At 56.5% G+C, this 13,261-nt stretch overlaps 1 protein-coding gene across 5 annotated transcripts in view; it reads left to right on the forward strand.

Moving 5' to 3' along the window:
* Positions 1–13,261, forward strand: part of GTF2IRD1 (GTF2I repeat domain containing 1) — a 110,834-nt gene that overhangs the window by 49,926 nt on the left and 47,647 nt on the right. For all 5 annotated transcript variants that reach the window (XM_072837506.1, XM_072837507.1, XM_072837504.1 and 2 more), the window contains exons 9-14: positions 807–990; positions 6,178–6,203; positions 7,085–7,193; positions 8,132–8,169; positions 8,631–8,711; positions 9,343–9,432. In XM_072837506.1, the coding sequence (XP_072693607.1) occupies positions 807–990; positions 6,178–6,203; positions 7,085–7,193; positions 8,132–8,169; positions 8,631–8,711; positions 9,343–9,432 (528 nt within the window). The remainder of the gene's footprint in view (positions 1–806; positions 991–6,177; positions 6,204–7,084; positions 7,194–8,131; positions 8,170–8,630; positions 8,712–9,342; positions 9,433–13,261) is intronic.

The following is a 13,261-nucleotide window of genomic DNA, read 5'->3' on the forward strand; positions in this document are numbered from 1 at the left end:
GGTGGCAGAGTTGTCCGTGTCCAGTTTCTGTCCCTGATGAGTGAGAGGAATGCCAGACGCCTCCCTGGAGGAAAGAGCATGTGTGGAGGACTGGAGGAGTTCCCCCGAGAGAGCCACCCACCTCAATCCTGGGAGCTTCCTTCAGCCACTCCATCACTCAGGGGAATGTAGGGAGCAGCTAGCCTGTGTCCCATCCTGTCTAGATCCCAGACGAGATCCCAGTGACCACCCCTGCTCCCCTGGAGCTGAGGTTCCAGGTAGTGAACCAGCAGACAGATGAATGTGTCTATAGCATCAGGTTTCAGTAAACATGGGGTGGAGCACAGAGTAGGGTTTATCACAGGGAGATGGAGGGGGCTGTTGTCAGCTAATGAGGTGACATTGGAGGGGACACCTGAATGGGGAGAGGGAGAGAGAGAAGTGTATGGTGATTTGGGAGAAGAATGTCTCAGTAGCCAGAAGAGCACGTGCAAAGGCCCTGGGGCAGGTGTGTGCGTGGCCCACACCTGTTAGGGAAGTAGGAAGGAGGCTGGAGGGACTAGGGTGAACAGAGGGGTGAAAGGGGCATCAGGTCAAAGGTGATGGGCACCCAGTCACGTGGAGCCTCGTAAGCCCTAGTAGGACTCTGGCTGTCCCTGAGGGGGATGGGAGCCTGTGGGCAGTTTTCAAGAGGAAGTGACATGCTGCTGCCTGGCTGGGGTGGCACAGGGGAGGGGGCGGGGGAAGGTCATGGTGACCGCGGCCCTGGGGCCCCCGCATGGCCCGCTGCTTCCGTCCCGTGCTCAGCCTTGCTGTTGCCCTTCCAGCGGAAGCCCTGGGCCTGGACCACATGGTCCCCGTCCCCTACAGGAAGATTGCCTGCGACCCGGAGGCTGTGGAAATTGTGGGCATCCCGGACAAGATCCCCTTCAAGCGCCCCTGCACCTATGGGGTCCCTAAGCTGAAGCGGATCCTGGAGGAGCGGCACAGCATCCACTTCATCATTAAGAGGTACAGGGTGGGGTGTGGCGCCTGGGCTCAGGGCACCAGGTGTCAGGGCTGGGCAGGGGCATCCGCAGGCGGTGAGGAGGGGCCCTGGCGGGTGATGACGGTGCAGAGGTGGAATCAATGGGTTCTGACTCAACCAAGAGGACAGGCGAGTCTGGGAGAGGAGTCGGGTTCCTTAGCCTGACAGCCGTGTGGGGCCCTCCTTCCTGGCTCCTCAGAGGCTTGAGCAGGGAAATGGAGGCACAGTGCCTGTCCTGAGCAGGCACTCTGTCAGGTTTGTTTGTATGTACGTATGTATGTATGTATGTATTTATTTATTTATTTATTTAAGATTTTATTTATTTATTCATGAGAGACACACAGAGTGAGGCAGAGACACAGGCAGAAGCAGAGGGAGAAGCAGGCTCCATGCAAGGAGCCCAATGCGGGACTCGATCCCCGGTCTCCAGAATCAAGCCCTGGGCTGAAGGCAGATGCCCAACCCCTGAGCCACCCAGGCGTCCAGGTTTTAGTAAGATGGTTTCCTCCCAACTACAGAGACTCGAGGCCTTCGAACTTACCTGCAATGAGAGGGGAGCTCACCTGAGCTCAGGTGGGGTGGGCCTGCCTCTCCCCTTCGCACCCCACATGCAGCTTTGTGGCTGCCCTACGTGGTGGTGGTCGGGCCTCCTCCCCTGTCCTCCCTGGTGGCCTCCCCTGCATCTGTGGATGGGTGGGGAGAAGGCAGAAGACAATGCATTCCAGAACTGCGCACCCCCCCCCCCCCCGGAGCTGGGGAGGGGGGTTGCTCTTGGACATCACCCAGCCTCCTCTCCCGACTCCTGCAGGGGAGTTTGCACTCATGGCTGGTTGGGCTCACCACCCAGGAAGCATCGGGGTCTCCAGGCAATGTCCAGACTTCCCAGGGTGCTTCCTCCTAAATGGAGGGGTGGCCGGAGGCCATGGCATCCAGCCCCCCACCTCCAGGCAGCGCTGCTGCGGCAGCGTCCAGGCATCTGTCCGCCAGCTCTCTGAGGGCGTGCTGCCAGTGTGCGCGTGCTTGTTAGACCAAAGGCAGGCACTGGGGGCACGGACTCTGGCTCGTTGCCGAATCCCCAGCGCCTAGAACAGCCCTGGGTATGTAGTACATGCTCAGAGTGTATGTGTGGAATGGATGGATGAATGAATGAATGAATGAACAGACAAACTAACAAACGGATACTTGCCCAGGGGTACAAGGAGCCTGGGTGTGGGCAGAGGCTGGGGATCACTCTGAGAGCACAGGGCTGTGGAGCTGTGCCCGAGTGATGGGAGGTGATGGGAAGGACCCTGGCAGGATTGCTGGAAGCCGGGGGGGGGGGGGGGGGGGGGGGGGGGGGCTGTCTGTGGGGCTCTCTGGCTGCAGGGGAGAGGGGGTGCGGGCTGGGCAGCAAGCTCTAGGGCAACTGGGGCCCTGGAGGTGGGGAGACTCCGGAGGAGGCCGCGGCACAAGCCAGCGCCAGGGGCTGACGTGGTGGCTGCCTTAGGGGTGGATTCTGAGCTCTGCTGGATTTGCCGGTGGGTGGAATGTGGGGGTGTGTGGGGGAGCACGGAGGCCAGGGCCACTCTACATTCCTGCGTGTGATTGAGGGAAGCGGGGGTGGAGTGGGGAGGGCACGCCGGGTATGCTAACTTGGAGGTGCTCGGGAGATGGGATTTTCAGAGACCACACTGAGAAGTCAGAAGCTCTAGAGAAGTCTGTGTCAGAGACAGACAGTCTGAGAGTTGTCAGCATGGGCCAGGGGGGGTCGCCAGGGAGGGTCACCAGGGCAGACTCAGAGGTGAGATGGGGGTCCCCATGGAGCGGGGGTAGAGGAGGAGGGAGGAGGGGAGGAAGAGGAAAAGGAGGAGAGGTGGGGGAAGGGAAACTGCCAGCAAAGGTGGCTGAGAAGTGCTGGGTGTGGGGGGTGGGCAGATTATTCTAGAAGTCAGCCGGGCCCCCGGGGTCTCCTGCCCCTGGGGTGCCGCACACACGCAGCCCCACACACACATGCAGCCCCATGTCTGAGTCCTTGCTGCTTTACCTGCCTTCCGCCTTTGTCTTCACCCTTCAAGGCTTGCTTATCTCTGGGTCTGGAAGGCCTCCCTTGTCCTCATTCAGAAAAAAACTCACCCTCCTGCAGCAGATGGTTTCTTGGCCTCACCTGCTCCCTCTGCCAGGCTCCTGGCAGGCTCCCTTGCGGCAGTGGGGCCGCCTCTGAGCTGTCTCGTGCCCTCGCAACCCTGACTGTGGGGTCCCCCTTGGTAAATGACTCTGGAGGTGAATTGAAGTGACTCGCCCCTCTGTCAGGCAGTGCCTCCTGTTGTCTGGCTTAAATCTCTCTTGCTGCCACCTGTTTCCTTCAGATGACTCTTGGTATAGGGGGAGGGGGACTAGATGGGGAGAAAGCTGTAGGGACACCCCAGCATCCCTGTAGTATTTAGGTCCTCACCTGAATTAGTCCCTGTGGTATTAGGTCCTCACCCGGGCTGACTTCGATCTACCCCAGTCTAGACTGTGGTTTATTCAGTTCTTGACTGGGTTTTGCCACGGGCCTCCTGCAGGCCCCCGCCCTTCACTGGGCTCTACTGGGGACTTCACAAACAGTAGGCAGAGCCACACCTGTCCCCAGAGGCCACTACCTGTCATGGGGGTGAGGGGGGCGAGTGTCACTCCTGTGATGAGTCCAGGGCACGAGAGGATGGCAGGTTTCCAGGTGTCAAGTCAGTGGCATCTGAGCAGCAAGCCTAGGGGGCTTCCTGGAGGAGGAGGCTTTGGCATCGGGCAGATTAGGCCTGAAGTCACTTGAAGCAGGATAACCTTGAATAGTGCCTCCCTTCTGAGCCTTTTCCCTGGTTTGCAAAAATAAGGACAATGACGTGTCCATCCCTCGATTTTTCTCGACATATAATGAGGCAGACATAACTCTTGGCACATAGTAGATGCTCAATAAATATGAGTGCTTTCCTTGACCTCATCTCCCTCGTGTACAAGAAAGCAGTGAAGTGCATTGGTGCTGACAGCCTGAGTTTGAGTCCTGGCCCCGCCTTTACCAGCTGTGTGTTCTTGGGCAAGTTACGTAACTGCTCTGCGTCTCACTTCCCTATCTGTGAAATGGGGCTAGTGGTTGTCCATGCCTCACGGTGCTAACGGGAGACTGAATGGCTGGATGGGACCGGAGCGCACCAAGCAGCGGCTGTTCTGTTCTCAGCCCTCTGGACACTTTCTGCTGTTACACATCGCAGCCTGATTAGTGGAGCATTTGAGAAATGCTCGGGAGAAATAAATTGGGAGAAAGGGCTGAGGAGCGGCCAGCAGATGGGGTCTCTGCCCCAGGCTGGAGGGAGGCCAAGGGGAGAAGCCACTCGACGAGGACTGCGCGTCTTGTTATTGGAGGTAGGGGGCTCCCCAGCCGCCCAAACCCCTGTTCCCACCAGGACACCGGCCCCCAGGGAGAGGATCCAAGCTTCCGCCCGAGGGGCAGGCATATCAGTTCTACCTCAGGCAGAATTTAAGGGGGAAGAGTATCTGGAGGGGACCCTAGAAGTCTGGGCTGTGTTTGGAAGATTGACAGCAGCCCCTGGTCAGTACGCCTGTCCAGTGGGCCTTCCAGGCTGGGCAGCCCGTGAGGGCACCTGTCACAGTTCCCGAGCCACATCAGACCTCCCTGTCGCCTGCCTGCCAGTTCCACCCAGGAACCCGGGCAGGCCCGGTGCTGCCTCAAGCCTCTGCCTCTTGGGCTCACCGATAAATGGGTAACGCCGTCAATAATAAAACCAGAGTTGACACCTGGGTGGCTCAGTGGTTGAGCGTCTGCCTTCAGTTCAGGTCATGATCCTGGGGTCTTGGGATCGAGTCCCACATTGGGCTTCCCACAAGGAGCCTGCTTCTCCCTCTGCCTATGTCTCTGCGTCTCTCTCTGTGTGTCTCATGAATAAATAAATAAAATCTTCAAAAAATAAAATAAAACCAGAGTGGAGGCGGGCAGCTTCCTTGTCACCAGGTAGGGCTGAGGAAGAAAATTGATTTCCCCATAGGGGCTCCCATGGCTGCTCAACCTCATGGGACCCAGATGAATGTGGGCCCCAGGAGCAGGGGAGCTGGGGTCCTTTCAGAATGAGGACGGGACATCACGTCTGGGGCCTTGGTGCTCCGCTCCGGTGGCCCGAGCTCAGCCTCCCACACTCACTTTTGGCCTCCGTTTGAATTTCCCACTGGGCCTACCCTGGACATCGTTTGGCTCCTGTGTCCAGGCTCAGACATCCTTTCCTGGGCCCCATGGAGCATCTGTAGCCTCAATGAGGCTACAATGAGCCTCAATGAGCCCACGACCATGGGCTCATTCCCTTGTCCGGCCGCTCTGTGGCATGCAGGCTTTGCTGTAGGCACCCCCACACCAGCTGCCTATAAGGTTCCCCCGACCCTCTGGGTAGTATCCAGGTGGGGGCTGGAGTGGAATAAAAAGAACACCAGGCACTAGAGGTAGTGGGCTGGGTGATCCCAGCTTCCTCACCAACCTTCACTCCACCTTCATGTTTCTGGCCCAGACTTCCAGGCATCTTATCAGGATTATGCAGGGATCCCAAATGGTCGCAGGTCCCCAGCCATCCCTCCTGCAGTCTGTGCTCTGTGTGTGATGGAGTGGCCGTTGGGGGCCCCCCTCCCATTACCTACTTGCCTGAGCACAGCACTGGACGCTGTTCACCTCCTCCCTGAGGTCTTCCCTGACCCTCTCCCTGCCTGGGCCCCATTGGCTTCCAGGACACCGTGAGGGGTCCCGTTGTTACCCTGCGTGGCTGTGATCTGGTAACAGGCCTGGCTTGTGCAGATAACCGAGAGCTCCTTGGGAGTGAGGACACAGCCTAGGGGACTCTGGTGGGAAATGGTATGTCATCTTCCAGCTGTGGCCAAGGGGAGCTCACAGCTGGAAGCGGCCCCTCGGTCACCAGGCTGAACAGGTTGAAACCTCTAGGATCAGCCAGGGGCTGGGAGTGTTTTGGGGTACCTGGCTGTCCTGGGGTGTGCCCTCTCCTGTCCCTGGGCATGGCCAGCCCAAGACCCAGGTCTGTAGCAGTAGCCTTGTGTGTGGGACTCAAGTGAGCATCACCGAGGGGGCCTGCAGGCCTAACCCTGAGCCTGGGGGGCCCCTCAGGCCTGCATGGCTCTCACACTCCTGTCTCCTCTCTCCCCAGGATGTTTGATGAGCGGATTTTCACAGGTACGTGTAGGGACCATCTTGTCCCTTCTGATGGTGCCAAGTAAGTGCTTGACCTGCCATCACAGTGGACCCCGGGGTTGAGGGGGAGCCTGGGTATGGCTTCCGCACCCAGGGTAGACACAGTGCCAGGTTCCCAGGTAGATAGCACCCCCCGTCCCGGGAATCCGGTAATAATAAAGCTAATGTTGGCTGAACGCTGTTGCGTGCCAGGTACTCTGCTAAGCTGTGAGCATGTTCAATGTTACTTTGATTTCATTTGGAACAGCCCTCTGAAGCGGGTTCTGTTCCCGTCCTGAGGCCTGGCTGTAAACCCAGGGCTCTGAGGCCTCAGCCAGGAGGCAGCACCCTTCCCATGAGGAAGAGGCTGGCTCTGCCTGGTGCAGCAGAGGGAGTGCAGATCTCGGGGCATGACATACCTGGTCCTGGTCCCAGCCTATGTCCCACCAGCTCGGTGACCTTGGGCAGGGTCATAGGGACCTCAGTTTCCACATCTGTGAAATGGGGGTATTGAGAAGCCCTTTCCCCTGAGTTCCTGGGATAATTAAATGGGAGAATGGTCCCATAGTTCGGCCTTGGGGGCAAGTTGGTCTCTTTCCTAAGGGTTCCCTTGGCTTTTGTAGTGGAATGTTAGGTCAGGACAGTCATATCTGACTGCTCCTTCCTCCTGCAGTCCTCCTATATCTCTTGGTCTCCTCTGGCACTGGGGCTATATTCCTTCTCCCAGGGGAGGCATCTCTACCCAGGACCTATTTCTGGCTTGGCAGAGGCCAATACACAAAAGGTGTCCTCAAGAGCCTCACACAGGCTCCTGCCCAGGTGCCCCGCAGGCAGGCAGGAGGCTGGAAGGCCTTTGCCCTGACCTTCCCACCCTTTCCACCCAGGGAACAAGTTTACCAAAGACCCCACGAAGCTGGAGCCAGCCAGCCCGCCAGAAGATACCTCTACAGAACTCTCCCGTGCCACGGTCCTCGACCTGCCCGGGACCACTCGGTAAGGCCCCACCCAGCTCCTGGCCCACCTCCCCAATCTGGGCGGGTGGTATTACCTGCGGGGAGGAGCACGGCCTGGAGCTGGCTAGAGGGTGCGGTGCTCAGCATCTCCTGACACCCTGACACCCCGACGCCCTGTGTAGGCACAAGGTCATTCCCCCACAGACCCCCCTCCACACCCTGTGTCCTCACCCCACTCTGGGCCAGGGAGAATACAAAGGGACAGAGGAGAGCAAAGGCCCTGCTGACTTCTTTCTACCTGGAGAGCTTCTGTCCCCCCTCAGGATCTAGCCAGATGTTGCCTGGTCTCTGGGAAGCCTTCCCTGGCACCTAGACTCGGTCAGGCACCTGCCCTGTGTGTCTACAAGGCCCTGCACTCAGCTTGTGAGAGCATCTGCCAGTGCCCCCCACCCAGGCTCCGGGCTCCTTGACACCAAGGATGGCCCATTTATCCCAGAATCATCATGTCCAGCCCAGGATGCCCCCACGGTGCTCTGTGAATTAAGTGAATCATCCCTCCGGGGGCCCTGTCCACCTTTGCACCCCACCCCTCTTCCTAGACCTCTGTACTCGCTCCAGGCTGGTGGTCCTTCAGCTCCCAGTCCCCCCAGCAAGTGCTGGTCACCACTGTACTAAGTGGTGGGGCTCCCAGACTCGCCAGAGCCAGGCCTCAGGAACTCCCAGCCGGGGTGGGGGACGGTGGACGCCCAGACCGTTCACCCCAGGATCGCGAACAGAATCTTGGCTCAGGCAGCAGGTGACTGTTGTCCTGGGAAAGCCAGTGCTGGGCATTTTGCCCGTGGGGAGGACTGTGATGTGGGGATAGGAGGGAATGTGGTCAGGGGAGCAGAGTTGGCTGCAATCGTGGGCTCCTGACTGCCTGGAGGAGGAACCTAGGGCTGATGCCATGTCGTTTCTTGGCCTCCTTCCTTCCCACAGGTCAGACAAGAACAGTATCTCTGAAGACTGTGGGCCAGGTGAGGAGGAGGAAGACCCCACTGTGTGTGTCCTGGGGTGAGAGGGCGTCCACCAGCACCCCCCAGCCGCCGTGGGGAGGAGGCAAGCTCAGACCAGGAGCCTGAAGTCCTAATAAGTTACCCTGCCACTCCTGCCCCCACTCCTGAGGCCTCAGAGGGTGCTGGGAGCTCACTGGGGGGCTGGAGGGGCAGGTGGGACGCACAGTAGTCGGGAGACCCGGATTCTGGCATCACCACTGCTTCTCCGTGTGTCTGTGGCAAGTGGCTTCCCTCAGGCGCCAGGCCTGTAAACTGGGGATACCAGTCTCTGCCTCTCTGGGCTGGGCAGGAGCTTGAGGCCAGCATGACTTTCCCTGGGGTGTCACTAATAAGTTACAGACATAAGAATGTTCTGGAAGGTTTGCTTTGCCCGGCCAAGCTCACGCCCACACCTAACTGGCTCCCTCATTTCCTCCTTGCAGGAACTTCTGGGGAGTTGAGTGGGCTGAGGCCCATTAAAATTGAGCCAGAGGATCTAGATATTATTCAGGTCACCGTCCCAGGTAAGGGACAGATGTCTGAAGGGCTGACCTGCTGCACTGCAAGGACCTCCAGGAATCAAACAGCTCCCAAAGCAGGGCTCCTGAACTGGCCAGAACCCCGTGTCCCCTTCTGGGCTATCCGCTCTGTCTCCTGAGGGCCAAGAAGGGGTTTCCAGCCATTGTTTCTCTAGTTTGGTCCTGAGAACAGTGGGGTATGGAATGTGCTTTCTGCAGCCGTGTCTGCCCCTGTGCTGGCAGTCCCATCCCTTGGCTCTGGCCATCCTGAAGGTCCCCCACAACTTCCCTCCTAGGCCTGACTCCCCTGGGATTTATAAGGCAGGAGGGAGGAGAAGAAAAGGTATGGGAATGGGAGGGTCTGAGTTTGACACCAGACTTGGAATCTTCTGAGCCTTGGTCTCCATATCTGTGAAAAAGAGAGTACGCTTGGTCTCTGGATGCTCAGCGTGGGGTCCCACAGCTCTCAGGCTCCCGCCTGGCCTCTGGCCTAGCTGGTCACTAAAGCCATCCTCCCAGAGTTCCCGGGTTCGGCTTCCTTAGGGGTCCTGCTCTGTGGGCATGTGGGGCTGGGCTTCCCTGAGGGACCGTGATGAGGTGGCACAAGCAGAAGTTGCTGTTGTCATTTTGTCTCCAGACCCTTCGCCCACCTCTGAGGAAATGACAGACTCAATGCCTGGGCATCTGCCCTCAGAAGATTCTGGTTATGGGATGGAGATGCTGACTGGTAAGAAATGGACTGGGGACCCACCTTCCTGGGCGTAAGGGGGAGAAGGGTGGGCCAGGAAACCCCCAGGCTTCCCTTGGTATCGATTGCTCCCCTCAGGGAAAACCCAGTATATGCCTGACTCCCTGTGCAGCCTAGGTTCCCTTCCGGAGACTTAAAGTAGGTCTTGGTTATGTTAAGTCTGGCTTCTACATCTTTCCCAGAGGCCCCTGTGTGAATTAGCTTGTTCATTTGTTCAGCATCTATTTGCTGAGCACCTACTAGGTACCAGGAGGTCCTGTATACAGTGCTGGGGACAGAACAGAATACCAAACACATCAAGGTCCCTGTGTTCCCAGCGGAGACAGAGTAAGCAAATCAGTAGGTAAAATAGAAAATCAGATGGTGGGGACTCCTGGGTGGCTCAGTGGTTGAGCGTCTGGCTTTGGCTCAGGTCGTGATCCCGGGGTCCTTAGATTGAGTCCCGCATCGGGCTCCCTGCAGGGAACCTGCTTCTCCCTCTGCCTATGTCTCTGCCTCTCTCTCTATGTGTCTCATGAGTAAATAAATACAATCTTAAAAAAAAAAGAAAGAAAGTCAGATGGTGCTGAATGCAGTGGGGGACACCAAGCCAGAAGGGGCTGGGTGTGAGGGGCGGGGGTGCAGTGGTGGTGGGTAGGTGGACTTGGGTGGTTAGAGAGGACCTCACTGAGAAAGTGACTGGAGCAAAGACTGGAAGGTGGTGGGGGCCACTAGACGTCAGGAAAGAGCTTTCCAGGCAATGGGAATACTATGTGCAAAGGCCCTGAGGTGGGTTATGCCCAGCATGTCCAAGGAGAAGCAAAGCAGCCTGGGTGGCTGGCACGGATTGAGGTGAGAAGGATGAGATCAGGAAGATAGGTGATGGTGTGGGTTATGCAGGGCAAGTACGGACATTTTAACAGTGTTTACTCTGCCCGTGGGGTTGAGGATAAACTGCAGGGGAATGAGGACAAAGGTAGAAACAGATTGTTGTAATATCCTAGCCAACACGACAGGTCCAGCAGGTAGATAGCAAAGGGGAGGGCATGGGATTCTGTAGGTTTTGTGTTTGTAACTTCATTTAGGAAATGTTCAAAAACATGCAAAATTTAAAATAGTAGTTTAATGAATCTTGTGCACCAAGTGCCCATCTCCAGCCATTATCAACAGATGTTCTGCATTTCTTATAGATCATAAAAGTAAGAATTACTATAGATAAAAAAGTTTTTTATTTTTTTAAGATTATTTGAGACAGCAAGCAGGAGCAGGGGGGAGGGGCAGGAGGAGAGGAAGAGAGAATCTCAAGCAGACTCTACTGAGTGTGGAGCCCAGTGTGGGGCTCCGTCCCAGGACCCCAAGATCATGACCTGAGCCAAAATCAAGAGTTGGATGCTCAACCCACTGAGCCAGTGAGGCTCCCCCGGGGGAAGTTTTTTAGAGGTTGGTTATCACAAAGACAAATAGCATGTCAACGTTCGCAGATATGCTAGAAAATGATGTTAGTACTCAAATAATTCAAATTTGGAAAGCTTTGTAGTACAGGCTGCAGGGCCAGGCCACGAAACTCAAGGGGACTGGACTGGCTTTTTTTGTTTCCCGTGTGTGCAGTATCCGGCATGGGCTTGACTGGAAGTAGAGGGTGGGGGCGCCTAAGGGTACGAGGCATAGCAGGTGGCATTTAAATGACCAGCGCAGGGGCGCCCGCCTGGCTCAGTTGGTGGAACGTGCAACTGTTGATCTTGCTTGGGGTTATGAGTTCGAGCCCCACTTTGGGCGTAGAGATCACTTAAAATGGTGAAATTAAATAAATGAACAGTGCAAAGCGGTTTCAGAAGTGTAATGCTCATCATGAAGAGCAACTGCAGAGAGGTATTGGCGGTGTGGCATTTATGTAAGTTTGGAAACATAAAAACAGTGCTGCTTTATGTTTTATTAAAAAATCAGGTGCAAAAATGACAATGCTAACTTGTGTTCACTCTGGCTGTTTGTTAAAATATTCTGTGTGCTTTTCTGCACTTTAGAAATTCTTCCCCAACCAAAAATAGACACATGACTGGAAAAACATAAGGTTTCCTGCAGGCCCAGGCGGGTGGTGCCATGTTAATTGGTGACAGAATGAAAGCAGAACGTCTCTGCTCCTTGTCCGCTTCCGTCGTCTCTGTCAGGGAGCATGGCCTGGACACGGGAAAGCGTCAGAAGGACCCAGAAGGACCCCGTACTCCTGCTCAGTGAGGAGATGTGCAGGCTCGTCAGAGCAGCTGTGGATGCCTGTCAGTCTCTAGCTTCCGAGGAGTTGGATCCCAGGCAGATACTACCTAAGCTCCCCTCCCACAGCACTTGAGAAGTCATGGGGTGTCCATGGAAAACAGACTTTTCCAGAAGAGCGTTTGTCCAAATGGCAGACAGGTCGAACACCTGCCCATCCTGGGCTCAGTTCTGAAACAGGTTGCCACGCAGATGACTGAACCATCAGAAGGGACCCAGTGGAGGCACATTCTTTAGGACCGAGTTGACTCATGGGACACCAGGATCTGGGGCCGACCGTGGGCCAGTTGGGGTGGCAGGGCGGCACGGGGACCCCAGCCTCTTCCTGGGGGAGCTTTCCCACACTGTCTTGGAAAGCTCGGTACTTCCTCTCATATTTATCAGTTGGGTAAAGGTAGCTGCAAGGTGTTGCAGTTGGCAGATGCCTTGGGAAAGGGTGCACAATGTACCCAGGAATGACATTACTTGTGGCCTTCGGAGGCCAGATACTGGGCTGGAATCCACAAGAAAAATTCACGGCCCGAGGATGTGTGTCATGGGTAGTGTTCCCCAGGGACCAGACTCTGAGCTGGAGTTTAATGGGTGGGGGGCTATTCGGGGCTGCCCTTGAGATCAGCATCTATGCAAGAAAGGAGGTGGGAGCACAGGGGCGCCAAGAGGGAGACACAGCCCCGCCAGTCCCGTGAAAAGCTCTGGAGCTGAATGGCCCCTTGGTATTGTTCCAGGTTGAAGTGGGATATCTTCCCTTCGGTCATGGGATGGGAGTCGCCCTGGGAGGGCAGTGCTTTGAGGGGCAGCTGCCACGGCCCCTCGCCAAGCACACTCCCTGCTGCTGCGGCCATACGCCTTTCCTGGAAGGGGACCTGAGGGGCGCATCCCAGGGTCTGGCCCCACATGAACGGATGATCGATTGCACACAGAAAAGAAAGAGCAGGCAAGACAAACAAGGGCAGCCTCAGAGACACAGAAAGAGGCATCTCTTCTGCACCCCTTAATCGGGCCGAACCTCTGTTGAGCATAGTGAGAAATGGGTGCTCCTCTGGTGCTGGCAAGAATGCAGATTGCCAAGTTGCCTTTTCAAGAAATACGTCAGCTTGAAGAGCTGTCAAAACAAGCACTTTTCTGGTAGCTCCCGGGGATCCAGTCCTGGGAAAATGATCTGAAATACGGATCGCGTCTCCCGCACGGAGATGTTCATGACTGTGTTACGGGGGACGGTGGAGAACCGGAGAGAGCCAGCCGCGCCATCAGGGAATTGTTGGTGGCAGCCTCCTGATGGACTGTCAGCCCCGCCAAAAATAGGCAGGAAGGGGGAGCACGGAAGGGCACAAAGCTGAGCTGTGTGCAACTGTTGAAAGAATAATCACCGGTTAAACAAAAAGGAAGGGATCGCCGCCATAGTAGCTATATGAGGTTACGTGGTGTGTCTTTTTGTTTCCTAAGTCAGTTAGGGTGTGCTTTTAATACCTCGGTCGGGGAGAAAGAATATTCTGGATGGGTGGGGCAGGACCGGACTTGGCAACAGTTGAGATGAGCTGAGATGACCTGAGGCTCAGGATGAGCT

Source organism: Canis lupus, chromosome 8 (assembly GCF_048164855.1).
Source record: "Canis lupus baileyi chromosome 8, mCanLup2.hap1, whole genome shotgun sequence".
Taxonomy (NCBI): Eukaryota; Metazoa; Chordata; class Mammalia; order Carnivora; family Canidae; genus Canis; species Canis lupus.